General features: G+C 37.8%; 1 protein-coding gene and 1 long non-coding RNA gene across 14 annotated transcripts; both read left to right on the forward strand.

Annotated features, from left to right (window-relative positions):
- Positions 1-1324: 1324 nt before the first annotated feature.
- Positions 1325-2586, forward strand: LOC121974948. 2 transcript variants are annotated; one of them, XR_006110166.1, is made up of 4 exons: positions 1325-1974; positions 2061-2149; positions 2235-2327; positions 2528-2586. It is a non-coding gene; the product is annotated as an uncharacterized LOC121974948 (long non-coding RNA). The 2 variants fall into 2 exon arrangements; XR_006110165.1 differs by having other exon boundaries at positions 2238-2327.
- A 988-nt stretch (positions 2587-3574) lies between these two features.
- On the forward strand, positions 3575-19644 carry LOC121974947. 12 transcript variants are annotated; one of them, XM_042526242.1, is made up of 5 exons: positions 4304-4520; positions 5305-5487; positions 10216-10269; positions 13854-13953; positions 14138-19644. In XM_042526242.1, the coding sequence occupies exons 2-5, from the start codon at positions 5437-5439 to the stop codon at positions 14542-14544; spliced, it is 612 nt and encodes a 203-aa protein (XP_042382176.1). In that variant the 5' UTR covers positions 4304-4520; positions 5305-5436; the 3' UTR covers positions 14545-19644. The 12 variants fall into 12 exon arrangements, 3 of the variants coding, with proteins under 3 accessions (XP_042382176.1, XP_042382175.1, XP_042382177.1); XR_006110157.1 differs by lacking the exons at positions 4304-4520; positions 5305-5487; positions 10216-10269 and adding exons at positions 9472-9614; positions 9701-9789; positions 9875-9967 and having other exon boundaries at positions 13854-13960; XR_006110158.1 differs by lacking the exons at positions 4304-4520; positions 5305-5487; positions 10216-10269 and adding exons at positions 9472-9614; positions 9701-9789; positions 9878-9967 and having other exon boundaries at positions 13854-13960.
- The last annotated feature ends 24 nt before the right edge of the window (positions 19645-19668 follow it).

The raw sequence follows: 19668 nt of genomic DNA on the forward strand, positions 1-19668 counted from the left end.
GTTCATGCAATACATGGTTTAAATATTTTAACCCTTTTGAATTTTGTGCCAAAATCCTTAAGTATAATGACTTTATATGAAAAGTATTTTTTCCCAAATAAAGTTGACTTAGATATATATGCCTACAAGATTCTATGAATTTTCAATTGTGTATAACTTTTAATGCATTTTAAATTGGGCGTGCTGAAAGTTTTTGCATTTAGTTGACTAGATCACAAATTCATTTGACTAGATGGGTAATTCAATCGACTAGAATAATAGAACCAGTGAGATTCGAGCATTTTATGTCATTTTGATATTTCTATAGACAATGCTCTATATTATGTAGATTAATTTTCATACATAACAACACCTAAAATTATGCTTATAACTCTTGATTCTTTAGTTACAATTTCATTTTTGACAACATATAATAGTATATATTTATCATGTGTGTATATACCATGCTTACATTTAATATTTATATGATATTCTTATGCTTATTCTTAGACAATGAGAATCATGCTATGCTTGATTGAAATGTATAATTGAATGCTTACTTGTTTCTGACCTTTAATCACCATTATTACCTTATTATTATAGGGAGTTCATACTTGCATACATTTATTTTTAAATGATAATGCCTAGTTGATTTGTGGTAAAGGGAGAGAAGTGTAGATGATTAAAATATTAAACCCTCCTCTAATTAGATAATGTAGGGTAATTTGAATGGTATCTCATACGAGGATAGAATGTTAAATAGGACCACATAGAAGGGAGCTTAGGTATAAGGTTCCTTTAATTTTAATTTCTTAATTTACTTATTTGTACTATTTCCTACCATAACAAGATTGCCGATAATAAATCTCATTGTTAAGTTCATTATTCATTGATGGGAGATATGATAACCTTATGATAAATAAATTAATTTTGGATAAAGAAATAAAAATTTTAGTTTAAAATATATATAATATGTCTGTTTTCAAAGGGCAAAGAGTAATTGATCAAATTGGCATATGAAGATAGACTTGTGATATTGGAACTCATGCCTTATCGAACATAAAAAGGGATATTGTTAGTGATTGATGTCACCAAGAGATCATTTGCGATCATGTGTTTTTGATAAAGAGTTTAAGTTATGCTTGACCTGTATTAGTACTGTAAAATATTGGAAATAGGCGAATATTAATAAGGAAATTTTCCGAAATTTTTAAAAAATTTTCGGATCTCGTACGGACCAATTTATAGAGATAAAAACGAGACCCGAAAAAAAATCTATTTTAGCTACTTAAATCATTTAAGCGAGGAAATATTTATAATTACATTTCCTTTTTTTTTTATTTTCCTTATTTGATTCTTTTTCTTACCTCGCCGAAAGCCTGCCTGCCCGAGCCCTCGCTGCGCGCCGATTCCTCCGTGCCCTAACCGCCGGCCACTCGGCGGTTCCCTCCTCTCCTCTCCCACGCGTGCATAAGCCCCGGACCAAGGGAGAAGCCGACGCCTTCTCCTCTCTGTGCTTGTGCCCGCGCGACGCCCAGCCTCACTGTCTCACCTTCGACAGCCACTCTTCGCCGCCGCCCACGATCCGCCGGCCGTCGCTGAGCCCTGCCGAAGCCGCTGCCCTCACTGGACCGGAGCAGCGCCGTCGCCGTGCCCTAGCACCGCCACCGCACCATCTCCTCACCTCTGCCGGCCACCGATCCGAGCTCTAGCACCAGGGCCTCTCGTCGGCACAAACCTCACTAATCAAACCACCTGTTCCGACCCCGACCGCTGTGCCCAAATTCCTCGCCGCCATTCCTTCGTCGAAGCAGAATCAGCGACGGTGTTGCTAGTCACCGCAGAGGGTTTGGCATCACAGCTGCCGAGGACCTGCCATCACCCTTTTCCTTTCCTCTTTGCCCTAGCCGTCTCCACACGATCGCTTGACTTTGTCTCTGCGTGCCACTACCGATCTATCGCCGATGTTCCCGTGTCCTAGTAACGATTCTCAAGGTAAGCAGGGACGAGAAATTCTGGATTTCAATGATTTTGGTTGATTGGGTTTAACAGCTTGTAACCTTCTTCCTGTTTTACACTAGGAGGAAGATTTTGGATCGTTCTTGCTGTTTTTCCTGATCGGAGCTTGGACTCCTTCTTTGCAGAGGGAAATTAGGGCTACTGGTTGAAGGTAAGTGCCATACCTGGCTGTGGATTTGGGTTTGATTTTCTGTTGGTTGTAGATTGCTTGATCTCACTTTGATCCGGAACCACAGCAGATTGGCTCACTCTGTTCCAACAGCTACTACCTTGAAATTCTAGCAGCAAACACCCTTTGTTTCAGCAACAACAGCAATTGATAATTTGAGGTAAGGTGTAGTGCAGTTGTTTCTTTTGCTGTAGTATGCACCGAATTGAAGGAAGGTTTGGAAATGAAATTGGATTTGAATTTATTATGTTAGGTCGGATATATATAGATATATATATAGACCTTGATCAATTGAAGGGTGGAATTATGTTAGTTAATGGAGGCATGATAGAATTAACTAAATTAAATATTGTGACACAGGATTTTGACACGAGACGAGTATCTCGGAGTCGGATTGGACATTTCTTATTGGAGGCGGGTACTTTTGACTTATTGTCTTAGATATGCATAGTAATGAAATTAACAAGTTGCATTAATTATGTTCCTTATTTGTTTCGGTTAATCACTACCCGATTACCTGTTACCTGCTTGATTGATTGTTTGTTTTGCATTTCGTCTCGTTATGTACCTGATTGCACATGCTCATAGGGGTAGTGATATAACCATGTTTCACCATGTTCAGGACCTAGGATTGATACCTTATTCGATCAGTGTACTTTGATATGATTTGTTCACTATGATGCATATCGTTATATGTCCATAGATTGGTTTAGTATATTACCATGCTTAGTGACATGCACCATTCGCATGATTGCATGCTGTGTGATAGATTGCTCCATTATTGTCGAGCACATCGCCAGTGTCATCACTGTTCGGTGCTCCGTTGTGACGCTTATGGATAGCGTGACACAGCGTGATAGCACGTCAGTTTCTTTGGCTCCGTTGGTCCGCCATGGGTAGTGTGACGCAGTGTAGCACGTTAGAGATCCCTCCCGTCATAGTGTAACGGGAGATGAGAGCACTTAGCTCCCCATTTACGATTTGGGGTAGAGTATGTGTGCGGTATTATCTCGCCCACACTACCATCCCGTGTAGTGATCAGACTGCCTATCGTCAAATTTTTACCCATTCGGTCTCACTTTTGTTGTGAGGAGTCCGCGTCAGACCATGACATCGCATCGTATCACGATGCATTTATTGCTGTTTGTGTTTCACGGCATTTATCTGCGTATATTGTTCGATACCCATGCTCATGATTTCTTTACCACTTTGTTTTCTCTGATACCCAGTCTCGTTAGTGCAGCTTCTCTTGCTTTTACTGCATTTACCTTTATTTTATCGAGAGCATTATGATTAGTGCTAGGTGTTATTTCCTTACTTTGCATATCAATTGTACCTGCTGAGTGTTGGACTCACCCCGCCTCCATTGTTGTTATTTTTCAGGTTGATGCTGTCAGGAGAGAGTTCCAGTCGTTAGTCCCCTGCTGACCACGAGGCTTAGTAATCTTTTGGTTTTCTTCTTATTTAGTCTATGTTCAGACTTATTCTGTTATTGATACTATGGATTTTTGATACTATGGATCTGATGTGAATTTTATGTGTTGATGGATTTTATTTCGATATGTTTTACTACATGCCTGCCTGGACGGCAGAAGAGGTGAGTAAATCGGATTTGAGTTTTATGAGTGTAGTGGAGTAGGGTTGATTTCGAGTCATGGTATTACTGCTTTGTTTGCTTATATTTATATATACTGCATGGTGATGTCAGCCAGAGGCTGAAATTTATATTAACTGCGTGTGATGATTATGTATATGTTTGTTTTATTTCTGTTATTATTCCAGCCGCATGTGGCTGAGGTATGTGGGATGTAGAAAGTTTCAGATTGTCCGCCGTACAGGGGAGATGTTGTCGAAATTTCTTCGGACAGGGACTCCTCCGGGGCGTGACAATTTAGTGGTATCAGAGCGAGGTTACGATACTTGCTATGCGTTTTGGATTTTCGAGATTTATCTGATACCAATTTATTTGGTATCAGAGAGAAGTTTTACGATTGTTGTTTTCGTATTTTGGATAGATGGTATAACCTGATACCAATTGATATGGTATCAGAGCGCCAAAGTTTGGCGATACTTGTTGATTTTCGTGTGTTGGATTTTTGAGATTTATCTGATACCAATTTATTGGTATCAGAGCAGGTGTGATATCTGCTTTTAGTATTCTGGATATGTTGTGCTAGTCCTAGTTTGCGAGTCAAACTAGGTAGTTATTTTGGTTGCACGGGTTTTCCATTACGTATATGTTTTGGACTTTCGTTTCGGATTTTATTATGAATTTCCGATGATTTTCCCGTATGGAATTCCGAGATCAATTTGGGGACTGGACAGCGACGGAACATCTCCATACGGTAAATAGGTATGATTAATTTTATAATTTTGGTATCTATATTTAATACTGGGGTAGTATTGATATCCTTATTGGTCATAAGAGATATGTTTAGTAATGAGGGAATGTTTCTCTTATTGTGGACCAAAAGAATAGAAAACAAGACAAACGAATTACTGAATATGAAGGGTATTCTAATGACAACTTGTATGTCTCGAAGCTGATTCTGCATGAGGAATGACCTATGATACATAATCTTACCTTACTTAACATGAGACTGGTTTCAACACTCGAATCTATGTCAAAGATCACACAATAACAATTTTGCAGTTACATCATGTCTCACCTTATATTCTGTAAGGAAAGGATAAAACAAACAAAAACAAATGTTCATGTTTGAAGCTGAGATATATAGATAATGACATGTCAAAATAGTGAGTTTGGATCAAATTCAGGAATATGTCAAGTGTCCCAATGGAACAGGTTTAGTCTGTACATGTAACCATTGCCAAACAATTAGTTACCATCCTTAGATAGTGTCAATTCCAAGAATGCTACAGTATAATTGCTGGCGAAGTTTGAGTAGTTATATTTAAAGTAACCTCAACATTCTCATTTATCTAACTCTACTGTTATTCTGTTAACGTTCAATCATCAAAAATAAGTGATCAAGGGTTAAGTTAAAGACATCAAAGCAGTAGAAAATATCTGTCTTGATTTACATCAACTGTCAAGTTTGCAATGAGATACCAACTTTGTCAAAAGAGGCCAGATAATGAATATTACAGCAACATTCATATTTGAACGCTCGCAGTCTGAATTAGGTAGCTGTTGAAGTTTAAAAGTCATAAGGTCACACATTCAGAAAAATCAGCTATTTGGAATTCCAACTAGGGATGCATAAGACTCAGAAAGATCACTGGCATCGGCTAACGGGAAGCGTGGCATGCTGATTGAACAATTGGTAGTAAATCTCTCTATTGGCAGCCACTGTAAGGTTTGTGTGCCAGCTGAAACCGTTCATTATTGAGGTTGATATTTGGTTATGGTAGGCTACTGTTAAATGTTTTTTTTTTTCACTTGATGGTTCTAGTTTATTAATCCATGAAGAAAATGGATTGTTGTGTTGTTGATTTGTTCGTCTTCAGTCAATGAATTTGTTAGGTTGTCATAGTTAATTCAGACTTAACAGAGACCATGTTCTGTTATCGTCTAGGCTGCATAACACATACAAATCCAAATAAAATCCCAAGATTTGATTAAACAAGAGAGCGATCTATATATATATATATAGATACTCATGGTTGATTTTTTTTTAGTATTGGAAATGGTCACGTTCGACATTATCCTTTGCATGGATTGGTTGTCTGCATATAATGCCACGGTTGATTGCCAGACGAGGGTGGTCACATGTCGACTTCCAAACCAACCCTCGTGGGACTTCATTGCATTAGAGACGACGACATATCGATCATTTCAGCGATTCAGGTTCAGAAGCTACTGTCACATGGCTGTCAGGGTTTTCTATTATCTTTGATCAGTACTGAGGACAACAGTAGTTCGCAGCTCTCCGACGATCCTGTAGTCCGGGAGTACCCAGATGTATTTCCAGAGGAGCTGCCAGGTTTGCCTCCCAGAAGGCAGGTCGAGTTCGCTATTGAGCTGATTCCGGGGACTGCACCGACATCAAAAGCTCCGTATCGTATGACACCAAAAGAGTTGAACGAGCTGAAGGTTCAACTCCAGGAGCTTTTAGATAGGGGATTCATTCGCCCTAGTGTTTCCCCATGGGGTTCTCCAATTTTGTTTGTCAAGAAAAAAGACGGGACTATGAGGTTATGTATTGACTACAGACAGCTGAATGCAGTGACCGTCAGAAATAAGTATCCATTACCACGGATCGAGGATTTGTTTGATCAGTTCAGAGGTACATCAGTGTATTCTAAGATTGATCTGTGATCCGGATATCATCAGCTGAGAGTTAGAGACTCAGATATTCAGAAGACAGCTTTCCGCACCAGATACGGTCATTATGAGTTTTTGGTAATGCCATTTGGGCTTACGATACGCCCTCGTGTTTATGGACTTGATGAACCACATTTTTCGGAGTATCCGGATCGGTTTGTTATCGTTTTCATTGATGACATATGGTCTACTCGTTCAGGAGGCGCGTCTTAGCGTGTAGTCTTGGAGATTCTTGACGACATCACCGACGCGAAGTTCGTGATGTGCGTTGCTATCCTCGATCTGTTTCGGGACACGTGGTTTAGCAGAGGTATTTGATTGATCCTCGAAGATCGAGGTCACTAGTTGGAGTAGCGAAAGTCGATTCAGAGATCCGCGATTTTACGGATTGGCGGATATTACCGACGTTTTTCGAGGTTTCTATTCACTGCGACACGCCTTACCGGAAGGCGTGAAGTTCATGGTCCGAGGATTGTGAGACCACCGGGAGTGAGCGGAGATTAGTGTCGGCTCCGGTTTTGGTTTTACCTTACGGAAGAGGACTTGATTACTTCACACCGACGCCTTCTCTGAGGGGTTTGGGTGCCGCTCGACGCAGACTACAGTGAGTAGTTTCTGATTCTCGTCGCCAGGCGTAGAGAAGAACTACCCGCTCACGACTTGAGTTAATTGCCATCGTCTTTGCTCAAGCTTTGGCGGCATCGTTTATCTAGATTACATTTGAGATTCTCGGTGATCATAAGAGTCTCGAAATATATTTTCACTCGAAGGAGCTTAATCTCCGCGAGAGGAGATGGATGGAGTTCTTGAAGGACTACGATTGTAACCATTAGCTACCACGGGAAAACTAATGTGGTTCACAGATGCACTCGATAGGAAGTCGGAGGACTTTGGCTTGCGGACTTGATCGCAGGACTTGATCGGTGGTTTCTGAGTTAGATCTTGAGGAGGGACCAAGCAGGCGGTATTCCGTTACCATGGTCACCGTCGATCGAGACGAGGATCAAGGCACAGTCGGTGATCGGCGTTGCGGTTCATTATGATCGAGATAGCTTCGAGCGGAGAGTTTACACGAGACGAGGAGGTGTTATATACTTGAGGCGGATTATGCTACCTCGGTCTCATCCGGTCTTACAGGGGCTACTCCGGAGGCACACCGCTCTCGATTCGATCGATCCGGTGGGACCCGTATGTATCGAGACTTGAGGCGTTCTTATTGGTGGAACGATGAAGAAAGATATCGCGGATTTCGTAGCTAGATGTCTTGTCATCGGTGGTGGTGGCGTCGAGACTTAGGTTACTTCTGGATTTCTATTCTTGAGTGGAAGTGGGATCACATTACCATGGACTTTGTGGTAGGATTGCCGAGGACACGACGAGGCTATGACGCGATTTGGGTAATCGTTGATCGATTAACCACCGCAGCACTTAGCGATCCGAGGACCGATCCCTGGATCGATTGGCGATCTGTATGCGAGATTATCGGACTCATGCTGTTCCGTTGAGTATCATTTCGGATAGAGATCCACGGTTCACGCCTCGTTTCGCGAGTCTGCGGCGGGCCTTGGGCACACTGCTCTGTTGATCTGACTTTCCGTCCATGTACGGATGGGCCGATCGAGGCGGACCATTCGGACTTTAGAGATCTGCTGGATCGTATGTTATGGATTTGAGGCGGGAGGATCATCCGTTAGTAGAGTTACTTACAACAGCTTTCATTCGGTATCCGGATGGCACCGTTTGAGCGTTGTATGGTACTTATCGGACACCCGCCTCAGGATGAGGTTGGAGAGGCCCTGTTGGGACCTCATGTAGTTCAGGAGACGGATCAGAGTTGGTCCGTCTTATTGAGCGGAGGATGTCGAGGCGCAAGACCGCGAGAAGAGTTATCTTGATCGGAGGCGACGCACCACTAGAGTTCTCTATTGGCGACCATGTATTTTCACCACAAAAGGGGTGAAGAGATTTGCCTCAGAGGTAAGCTAGCTCCGTGACATTGGTCCTTCGAGATCTTGGAGAGGATCGGCGGTAGCTTCGACCGGGCACTACCACCGTCCGCCGACATTCACGATGTATTCCACGATCTATCGCGGAGATACGTGCCAACGACGCGTGTGGCGAATATTCGATTTTCTGACATTACGTATGAGGAGATTCCTGACGGATTACGGACCGGAAGAGCGTCACTATGAACAAGACTATCCGGTTAAAGTCGGATCATTCTTCGGACGAGGAGGCTACTTGGGAGCTCGAGGATATGATCCAGCTCGATATCCCCATCTTTTCACTTGAGGTATGTGATTTATTTACTGTTCAACATTTATACTCTATATCTGTTGTACTTGCGATGGTAGATAATGAAAATTTTGGGACCAATTTTTTATTAGTGGGGAGAATGTAAAATACGGAAATAAACGAATATTAATGGAATTTTCCAAATTTTGGAAATTTTTCGAATTTTTGAGCTCGTCTGATGACGAGTTTACGGGATAAAAGGGGCCGGAAAAGTGCTTTTAGCTACTATTTAAGCGAGGAAATGTTTATAATTACATTTCCTTTTCTTTATTTTCCTTATTTGATTCTTTTCTTACCTCGTGAAAGCCCCTCCTTTTGAGCCCCTCGTGATTCCTCAGTGCCCCAACCGCCACTGTTCCTCCCTCCTCTCCCACGCGTCATAAGCCCGGACCAAGAGGAGAAGCCGCCTTCTCCTCTGCACAGCCAGGTGCGCGACGCAACCTCACTGTCTCACCTTCGACACCACTCTTCACGCGATCCGCCGGCCGTGGTCGAGCCTAAGGCCCTGCCCTCATTGGACGGGACCGGGGCAGTCAGTCTGCCCTAGCCGCCATCGCCCCATCTCCTCACCTCTGCTAGGCCACCGATCCGAGCTCTAGCACCAGGGCCTCTCGTCGGCACAAACCTCACTAATCAAACCACCTGTGCCCAAATTCCTCGCCGCCATTCCTTCGTCGAAGCAGAATCAGCGACGGTGTTGCTAGTCACCGCAGAGGGTTTGGCATCACAGCTGCCGAGGACCTGCCATCACCCTTTTCCTTTCCTCTTTGCCCTAGCCGTCTCCACACGATCGCTTGACTTTGTCTCTGCGTGCCACTACCGATCTATCGCCGATGTTCCCGTGTCCTAGTAACGATTCTCAAGGTAAGCAGGGACGAGAAATTCTGGATTTCATTGATTTTGGTTGATTGGGTTTAACAGCTTGTAACCTTCTTCCTGTTTTACACTAGGAGGAAGATTTTGGATCGTTCTTGCTGTTTTTCCTGATCGGAGCTTGGACTCCTTCTTTGCAGAGGGAAATTAGGGCTACTGGTTGAAGGTAAGTGCCATACCTGGCTGTGGATTTGGGTTTGATTTTCTGTTGGTTGTAGATTGCTTGATCTCACTTTGATCCGGAACCACAGCAGATTGGCTCACTTTGTTCCAACAGCTACTACCTTGAAATTCTAGTAGCAAACACCCTTTGTTTCAGCAACAACAGCAATTGATAATTTGAGGTAAGGTGTAGTGCAGTTGTTTCTTTTGCTGTAGTATGCACCGAATTGAAGGAAGGTTTGGAAATGAAATTGGATTTGAATTTATTATGTTAGGTCGGATATATATAGATATATATATAGACCTTGATCAATTGAAGGGTGGAAGGGTTAGGGTTAATGAGTTTAACTCTAATTGATCAATGAAATTATGATTTGGTTTAATTAATGGAGGCATGATAGAATTAACTAAATTAAATATTGTGACACAGGATTTTGACACGAGACGAGTATCTCGGAGTTGGATTGGACATTTCTTATTGGAGGCGGGTACTTTTGACTTATTGTCTTAGATATGCATAGTAATGAAATTAACAAGTTGCATTAATTATGTTCCTTATTTGTTTTGGTTAATCACTATCCGATTACCTGTTATCTGCTTGATTGATTGTTTGTTTTGCATTTCGTCTCGTTATGTACCTGATTGCACATGCTCATAGGGGTAGTGATATAACCATGTTTCACCATGTTCAGGACCTAAGATTGATACCTTATTCGATCAGTGTATTTGATATGATTTGTTCACTATGGTGCACATCGTTATATGTCCATAGATTGGTTTAGTATATTACCATGCTTAGTGACATGCACCATTCGCATGATTGCATGCTGTGTGATAGATTGCTCCATTATTGTCGAGTACATCGCCAGTGTCATCACTGTTCGGTGCTCCGTTGTGACGCTTATGAATAGCGTGACACAGCGTGGTAGCACGTCAGTTTGCTCTTCCGGTGCTCCGTTGGTCTGCTCATGGGTAGTGTGACGCAGCGTGTAGCACGTTAGAGATCCCTCCCCGTACAGGGGAGATGCTGTCGAAATTTCTTCGGACAGGGACTCCTCCAGGGCGTGACAAGTACTGATGTGTTGGGTTGCAAAGTTACAAACATAGTCCCATATTAAAAACCCATGGGAAATATCATGGGTTTTTAAGAAAAAGATATCTCCATTGGCGTGAAACCTTTTTGGTAAAAGTCTAAGGGCAAAACCATGAGGGCTTAGGTCTAAAGTGGACAATATCATATTATTGTGGAGATATCTTAAATCTTTTGGTTCTAACAGTTGGTATAAGAGCGAGGTCGCTCTTCACTAGACTAACCGCCGAAAGAAGCACGAGCCAGAGCCATGATTTGAGATTGAACCATGTGGGTGAAACCTTGAACAAAGTAGGGGAGGCCTTAAGCAGGTCAAGAGTGACCCGATGCTCGAGGAGAGGCCCTGAGCAGGTCAAGAGTGGCCTGATGCTCGAGGGGGGACCCGTGGTCTTTTGTTTGAGGGGGAGATTGTTGGGGTTGCAATGTTGCAAATATAGTTCTACATTGAAAACACATGGGAAAGATCATCGGTTTATAAGTAAAAAATATCTTCATTGGTATGAGACTTTTTGGATAAAGCCCAAGAGCAAAACCATAAGGGCTTAAGCCCTAAGTGGACAATATCATACTATTATAATGAAATCTTTTGGTTCTAACAATATGTGCATTAAATGCAGACTTAGAATAATGCCTTATGAGGTGAACCTAGTAAAAGAGGATCAATGATTTGATTTAACTTGGGTTGATGCTTTTAACCTACAAACAATAGACACTAAGGCGTAGTTTGTGATTTAGGTTGATCTTGGAACTTTGCATACACTTACGTGATGTATACGTAGTAAAGGTGGGATCAATTATTTGATTTATCCAATTGGAAAAATGTTGATTCAATTAACTGAAGACAGTGAAGTCCACTAAATGCTAGGGTTTGATGGTATAATATTTATGTTTGAACAACCCTTTGCTAAAGGTTCAATCTAGTTGACTTGAGGCTGAGAAGCCTTGAATCGATTGGAACATAATTTCTAGCAGACTGGTAATAATAAGGTTTAAAATTTTGACCAGTGCTGATGTTTCAGTCCCAGATCGGAACGATACAGTTTCGGTATCGTATTGTGCTGTATCAATACGGTTTCGATATTTTTTTATTTATATATAGTAATTATTAAATAAATATATTTATTGTGTATAATTTAAAAATAAGTTATATATTGATTTTAAATATTTTAAAAAATAATTAAATATAATTTTCTTTAAAACATAATTGATCTATCAATAACTCGAATTAAAATTGATATATTATAATATCATAATATGTTACCTTACTAAAATGAATGACGTGAATCAAATAAAAGCAATGGTTCTTGTAATATTTTACTCAGATAACCTTTATAGTTTTCCAATATCCAGATTAAATAATCATAATTATATAAATTAATACAAAATACTATTTTATATATAATAATCATATAAATTAACTATTTATTTATTTAATAATTTAAGTAATATATATATATATATATATATATATATATATATATATTTAAAATAGTTAAAAAATTAGAATATCAATTAAATATTAAAACAGTAAAAAAACAAATAATTAAAAAATATATATAAGAATGTAAATTTGATTTATTAGTATTTTTATATATTTTTTAGAATTTTTTAGATTTTTAAATAAAATTTAAAATAGTAAAAATAATTTCAGAATATTATTTAATAAAATTTATTATTATTTTAAAATTTTAAATATATATTTTTTTATATTTTATTGAGATAATTTAATTAGGATCTATGAAAGTCTCTTTAAAATATCACAATTAAGTAGGAATTGTTTGATTTATTTAAATTGTAATATTAATTTTATACAGTAATCCCACGCCTGCAACTCCTCTGACGCCCCGCGGACGCCTCCGGCGCCTTCCGGAGGTGTTCGGTGACACCTTCGGCGACATCGGAGGCATTTGGCGACGCTTTCGGAAGCGTCGGAAGCGTCTTGCGATGCTTTTGGCGCTGCCAGAAACGTCACATGGTGACGCCTACGGTGCTCGCGACGCTTCAGGCCCCCCGCGATGCTTTCGGTTGCATCGGAAGCGTCTGGCGACATTGCCCATGCTGTCGCGCGACGACAAGTGTGCGCGATTCCTTCTGGCGCACTCGATTCCTCCCAGAGCGTGACGCATGCGATGACGCAATGAAATCGTCGCTAGTCTGGTGCCGGTTTTGGTGCACGGGTGGAACGGTAAGTTTTGCCTGTTCCATTCGGTATAGAACGAAATTTTGAATCGTGAAAATATAATTATTAACTGTTGATCAATTACTTTTGCCATAGTACTCATCTGGAAGTTTATTTCACTTGCTTGTAGGTAGACAAAATGTGTTTTTGGACCAACAATTATATACGAACTTAGGGCGTTTTGAGCTACTAACTTTTTTAGTTTTAGACATGAATGGATAATTATAAATTATAATATCTACACGATGAGGTATATTTATGACACATTTTGTAGAGAGATCCTGCAAGGTGATTCACACTTTCTTGTTGTTTTTTGCTTTTTTGTTAATTTTTTAAAACTGTTTTGCAGGGCTTGGGCTTGAGTTTCATGTGGGTTAGGATAGTGGATTGTACAGTCCATTAGTCTGAAGGCAGCTTATTTAATCATAGTCAATCGTGCAATCAAAGGCAGAGATAGTGCTAGAATATTTTCTGAATGGGTGCATGATGCTTTTATAAAAATCTTAAATATATAAAACGATAAAATGCATGTTTTTTTTGTCATATCTTCCACAAAAAGTTATTCACATATTTTAGAATAATCAATATTTGTACGATTTCTGGTGTGAAATACATGAGTACAACATATTCAAAATCCTTGTTTATATTTTTTCGAATGATCTATATATAAACCATCCATCTAAAATTTAACTAGGGTCAGGCGGTCAGCTGCCTGACTTGTTTGATGTAGCTCCATTTCTGGCTACTGAGTTGCACTGTGCACAAATTTTAAGCTAAATGCTTCGGTGCTCCTCTGCAGGTGGTTGACAAGGTCCATTTCCCTTATGATGACTTGCTTCTAGCTGACTATTATCGTGGGGTGGAGGTCCAGAGGCTTCTTTCCACTTCTCTCTTGCACAGCAAGTGGTCTGATTTTCCTTTATTCAGTGATCTGCTTTTATCTTGTTGTTTCCTGTGAATCAAAGAATTCAGGGTTTCTTTGTTTGTCCTACATAATCTGCAAGTTTTTTTTTCTGTTAATGTCAGTCTCTGGAGGATATATTTTGTTGGTGTATGCTCATTTGATGTCTGTTGCAACTGCAGTCCTCAGGATGAACTATACAAACTTCATTGACTTGTCCTGTGATGAAGAATCTGAGCAAACATATTTTGAAGATGTTAAACCTATTTTTCCTTTACAAATTAGTTCTGGTAAAAGTGGATGTTCCACAGTAAATGATCAGTCACTTCATAGAGGTGTCTCTTTAAAGCAAGAACTTGAGGAAAGCAGAAGTTCTACTAGTGGTTCCAGCATAACAGATCAAGGGGGTCCTTCAGCTAATATGATTTCTCTGAACTTTGCCTCACCATCTTCTCCTGTTCCTCTATGTCGACAATTCTGGAAATCTGGAGACTATGAAGTTGGACAAGCTATTTCTTCCACATCTGAAAGTAATCTTTTACCTATTATGGTTTGTGATTTAAAAATTGCTCTCCAAGGATTCTTGTGATGTTCTAATAATTGGTTTCTGGCTGGTAATTGTTAACAGTGATCTTGTTGCTATTTCTTTTGAGTAACTTGCTTTTACATGTAGTTGAGATGTAGGTTTACACACACACTAATATAATTTTCAAGTCCACAATCTGTGGTACACTATCAATGCAACTAAACTCATTTACTTTCAGAACACCCTCAAGCTGGAGTTCCATATCTGCCATGCTAAGTTTGTCACTCTTAAGACATAGTCAAGCTTCATGGAGTGGCTTAGCCAAAATGTGGACTTCTTTTTAGTATGTTGATAGAAAGTAATACCTATTAATCAGTCTGATAAAATAAAAGATACTTGTAACAATAATAGGCCATGTGGAGCATGACATGATTTTCATATGATTGTAGTTTTAGGTTAAGGGTTAGCTTTAAGTCATATCTCTTTGATATTTGCATTAGATGAACTATCTAATTGTATTTTAGATAGATACATCCTTAAGCTAGTCTACCATGCTAAGTTTGTCACTCAAAAATATAAATTAAGCTTCATAGAGGGGCTTGGCAAAACTATAGATTGTCGTAAGTAGATTACTTGAAAGGAATATTTAGTAATTATATCAATGGGATAAAGCTATGTGATAATCTTATTTATTAGTGTTAGAGTTGCATTGGGGTCTAAGTAACATATGAATTTTCTCCAGTTATACATTAACATTAAGGATAGGCTCCAAGTCATTTTCCTTTCACATTAAAGTTAGATGAACTATCCAATCATGTTCAAGATAAAGCTCTCATTAGTTATTTTAAGGCATTATTTTGTTAATTGATGAGAGTGTAATTAGCTTAGTTTGAAATTTAATTTTTGTAGAGAAAACTTTAGCATTAAAAGGTTTTAAGATATTAGGAAAAGCCTAGTTGAGATTAAGTCTTAATAGAAAATTATGATACAATGTATCACATGTTTTTGTTCTGCTGGAAGATATGGTGATCTGTTAAATCGGTGCTAGGTGACGTACATTTATCTTTTATCTTGTATTTGTGTTTGATCTTATTCTACTCTGTCTAGTCTATATCCAATTGATGTAAAATAATGAACAAACAATTCTCACCCATTGAGAAGTTAGTAATCTCACGTAGAGAAAAGAAATTAAAAATTGTATTTGTGGGAAAACATGATTTTGTAACCATATATAGGTTGAAAATATTTCAAAAATTATGGGATAGGATAGCATAACTAATTTTCATAAAAATTTATTTAGTTTTTTAATGTCCATGTAGAAAAGTTTGTCAAGAATTTTATTAGAAATGCTATTATTTTATAAAGAATAAGTCATATTATTTTATGAAGTATAAGTTGTGTTATTAATATGTCAAAAGGGTTTAGCATCCCATGTATCAAACAAATTTTAAGTTAATACAATTTTCAATTGTAAAAATGGTATCAAAGTTGAAATTTGGTAATTCAATCTTAGTACTAGCTCATCCACGAATCATTCACACTTTGATATATGGTTTGGTTCCTTCTCTCCTTATTCTTTCCTTACAAATAAGTTAACTCTTTCCTTTTTCATTCTTTCATACTCTATATTTATTCCTAATCTGGGCCCTCTCTTTATTTTCATGCCCTTTTAATTTTATTTTCCTTTACCCTAGTCTTTCTACTCTAGTTTTGCTAAAATGATTCTATTATCATTCCCTTGGCTTATTTGTGCTCTTACTCTTTTTGTTATCACCTCTTAACTCTAAAATTATATATATATAGATATATATATCCTTTTTGATTTGCATGTAAAAATTAAAAAAATACAAAAAAGGGTCTCAAATTTAATCTCTATTTTCAATCGGAGAAATGCTCCTAGCTATATAAACCTCTTCCTTACCAATAAACACGTTATCTTTTCTACCCATCAAACTTATTAATCACAACTATTTTCTTTAGGAAACACAGATTCTCTCATTGCTTCAAATCCATGATGACTTCTTTTAATTTTTTTATTCTCTTTATATTTATTATCTTCTTTTTCTCCGTTTTCGAGTTTCCTATTACTAGTGTTTATCTTTATATTCTTTCTTTCCACCATTTTCATCTTTTAAAATTTCTCTTCTTTTATTCTTGCTTTGCGCAATGGTAAAGTTCACGGGTTCGAATCCTGGAAACAGCCTTTTGCAAAAAACAGGATAAGGTTGCGTACAATGGATCCTTCATGGGACTTGTATGGCGGGAGCTTCGTGCACTGGGCTGTCTTTTTTTTATTCTTGCTTTGTCCTTTTTCCTCTTCTAATCTTTTTTTTTTTCATTTCCTTGTGATGCTTTCAATCAAAACTCTAATCCAACAAATCTCATAATTCACATTCTTTTCTCTTCCCCTTCTCTTTTTATCATCATGAATTGTTTCCTCCATCACATCCTCTACACTGATTACCATCTTCACCTTTCATTGCTTTGTTCTACCACCATCATTAATTTTCTAATCCAAGATTTTTACCTTTTGCTCAACCCTCATTATCTCTTTTTCCAATCTTCATACTTGGATTTCTTTCACCTAGATTTTCCCCTTTTGTTTGTCCTTCATTGCTGTATTTCTTTTATCAGCTTTCATAGATGGATTTTTCTCTTTTACTCTGCTTTCATTGTCAATTTTTTCTTTTAAGAATTCCTTTAGCAGTCATCTTAGTTCAAGTCCTCTTTTGCTTGTCCTTCATTGTTAATTTTTCTTTTTCTTTTTTTTTCTCTTTTGCTTGACCTTCATTGCTGATTTTTTGTTTTACCAGCCTTTATAACTGGATTCCTTTTACCTCCTTCATAGATGGATTTTTTCCCTTTTGTCCGGCCTTCATTGTCGATTTTTTTTTCTTTTATCACCCTTCATAGTTGAATTTCTTTTACTAGACTTCAGAGTTCATAGCCTCATAATTGTATTTTTCCTTTTTGCTTGACTTTCATTTCTGATTTTATTTTATTTTTAATATTTTACTAGCTTTTATAGCTGGACTAGCTTGATTAACTGGATTTTCTATTTTGCTCAGCCTTCATTGTCGATTTTTGTCTTTTACCACTCTTCATAGCTGGATTTTTCCCTTTTGCTCGACTTTTATAGCTTGATTTCATTTGCTTTTTTAATGGACTTTTTGTTGCTTGATCTTTATTGCTATTTTTTTTTTCTTTTACCAACCTTCATAGCTAATTTTTCTTCGTTATTGGGCCTTCATTGTTGATGTTTCCCTGTTACCTCCTTTTATAGCTAGAATTTTTTGAACCTTCACAACTCGGCAGTTGTGCTTAATAACATACTCAATAATTTTAATTCAATATATGATTGTTCTAACTTGTCTACATCGTTACTTTTTAAATTTATTTGAACTTTAATTTTTTTTTTATATATTTTAAAACTAGGTAAAAGTGTTTAGTCTGTTTGAATAGAGTTTTTATTGGGAGAATTAGAGTTTTGATCAATAGAATTAGAGTTTTGATTGAGATAATTGGAGTTTTTATTTAAATAAATTGAGTCTTTATTTATGAACAAAAAGTCTTGTATTAAAGTTTTGAATTAAATTGTTGAAAATTGTATTAACTAAAACTTGTCAAATACATGGAATCCTAAATTGATAATACGACTTATTTTTCATAAGATAATAGATTTTTCTAATAAAAACCCAAAACAAGAGTTCTCTTGAAGGACTTATTAAAAAAGTTAAAAGACATTAAAAAAGCTACACAAGACTTTTGTGAAAACTAATTACACTAGCATATCCTAGAATTTATGGAATATTTTAGTCTATATATGGTTACAAAATTATCCTATAATCTAGTGAGCTACTTAATCCTTTAGTAACATAAGAGGTACAAATTAACCCACTCTCTAGTCTCCTTGATGAAGTGTCTTCAATGTGTTTTATTTGATCATATTGACTCGATTGTGATTATGCTAATCGGAGAGTTATTATCACAATAAAGTCTCATTGGGTCATCCCACTTGAGCTTCAAGTCTTATGATTTTTTACTAAAGTAGTTCAGACACCTGTCATTACTTGGAATTCTACCTCTGCATTTGACAATGCTTCCACATGCTCTTTCTTGCTCCATGTCTTTTAAATAGAATACCGTGTTCCTTTGAGGTATTGTATTACTCGGTGAGCAGCCATTGATACATTTCCTTTCTATTATGACATTTTTCTCTACCATTCTAAGTCTAAGATTTGGACCTATTAGAGTACTTGCTGCCTTGCATGTTGTCTTGTCTAGGAGATCTATAACTTATTTTTGTTCAGAGATAAAGATGTCTTGCTTAGAGTGACTAACATCATTTCTTGTCACAATTATATCAACATATACTAAGAGCGTTGCGACTCCACCTAAAGAAGAGTGTTCAATAAATAACGTGTAATCCCTTTTGCTTTGTCTATACCCCATGACAATCATCTCTCTCACAAATCATGCTCATGGTGATTGCTTAAGTTTATCTAAGGTTTTCATACAGTCTGAGCTTCCAAATTTTTTTTCATATCTTGATGGGTGAAATTTTTAGAATGGAGAGGGGATGGAGATGTTTTACATAGGATAGAAATTGGATTGTTGAAATGAAGGATAGCGTTAGGTGTTTTCTTTTTGTGATCGTAAGATACCGCTAAAGTTTAAAGAGAAGTCTTACATTACAAAACGGTAGATAGACTTTCTATATTATATGAAGTTGAATGTTAGAATATGGATCGAATACAAGATGAAAGTTATAGAGATAAAGATGTTAAAGTGTATATGAAAGTTGGGGTTGCATCTACTAGGGGAAAACTCTAAGAGACACGTATGAATATTTACTTAGGCGATCGGTAAATGCCTTGTCTAGTCTCACATTTTCAATGACATTAAGATACTGACTGACAATGAAAGTAATGACAAGTCGAGAAAGAAATACCCTTATCCTCTGGTATGAAATTCTCTCTCTGAAGATAACGTGTATTAAAGTAAGACATTTGTTCATTGAAAGTAATGTCCTCCAAGACATATAACTTCTTTAATGAAGGATGATAACACTTGTTCCATTTTTGAGTTGAGGAATAACTTAAATATCCAAGTGACAATATTACATAGTGTGCATGATTGGAACGTTAAGAGTGTTTCCATTGGACTGTTTTGGTTGTGAACTAAAAC

The sequence above is a fragment of the Zingiber officinale genome, chromosome 4B, assembly GCF_018446385.1.
Source record: "Zingiber officinale cultivar Zhangliang chromosome 4B, Zo_v1.1, whole genome shotgun sequence".
Lineage (NCBI taxonomy): Eukaryota > Viridiplantae > Streptophyta > Magnoliopsida > Zingiberales > Zingiberaceae > Zingiber > Zingiber officinale.

Coding starts and splice junctions, on each gene's coding strand:
- LOC121974947 (XM_042526241.1), top strand. CDS start 5,437: ATGCTGATTGAACAATTGGTAGTAAATCTCTCTATTGGCAGCCACTGT. Junction 5,488..10,215: donor CTATTGGCAGCCACTGTAAG/GTTTGTGTGCCA, acceptor ATTGTGACACAG/GATTTTGACACGAGACGAGT. Junction 13,954..14,137: donor TTCCACTTCTCTCTTGCACA/GCAAGTGGTCTG, acceptor TTGCAACTGCAG/TCCTCAGGATGAACTATACA.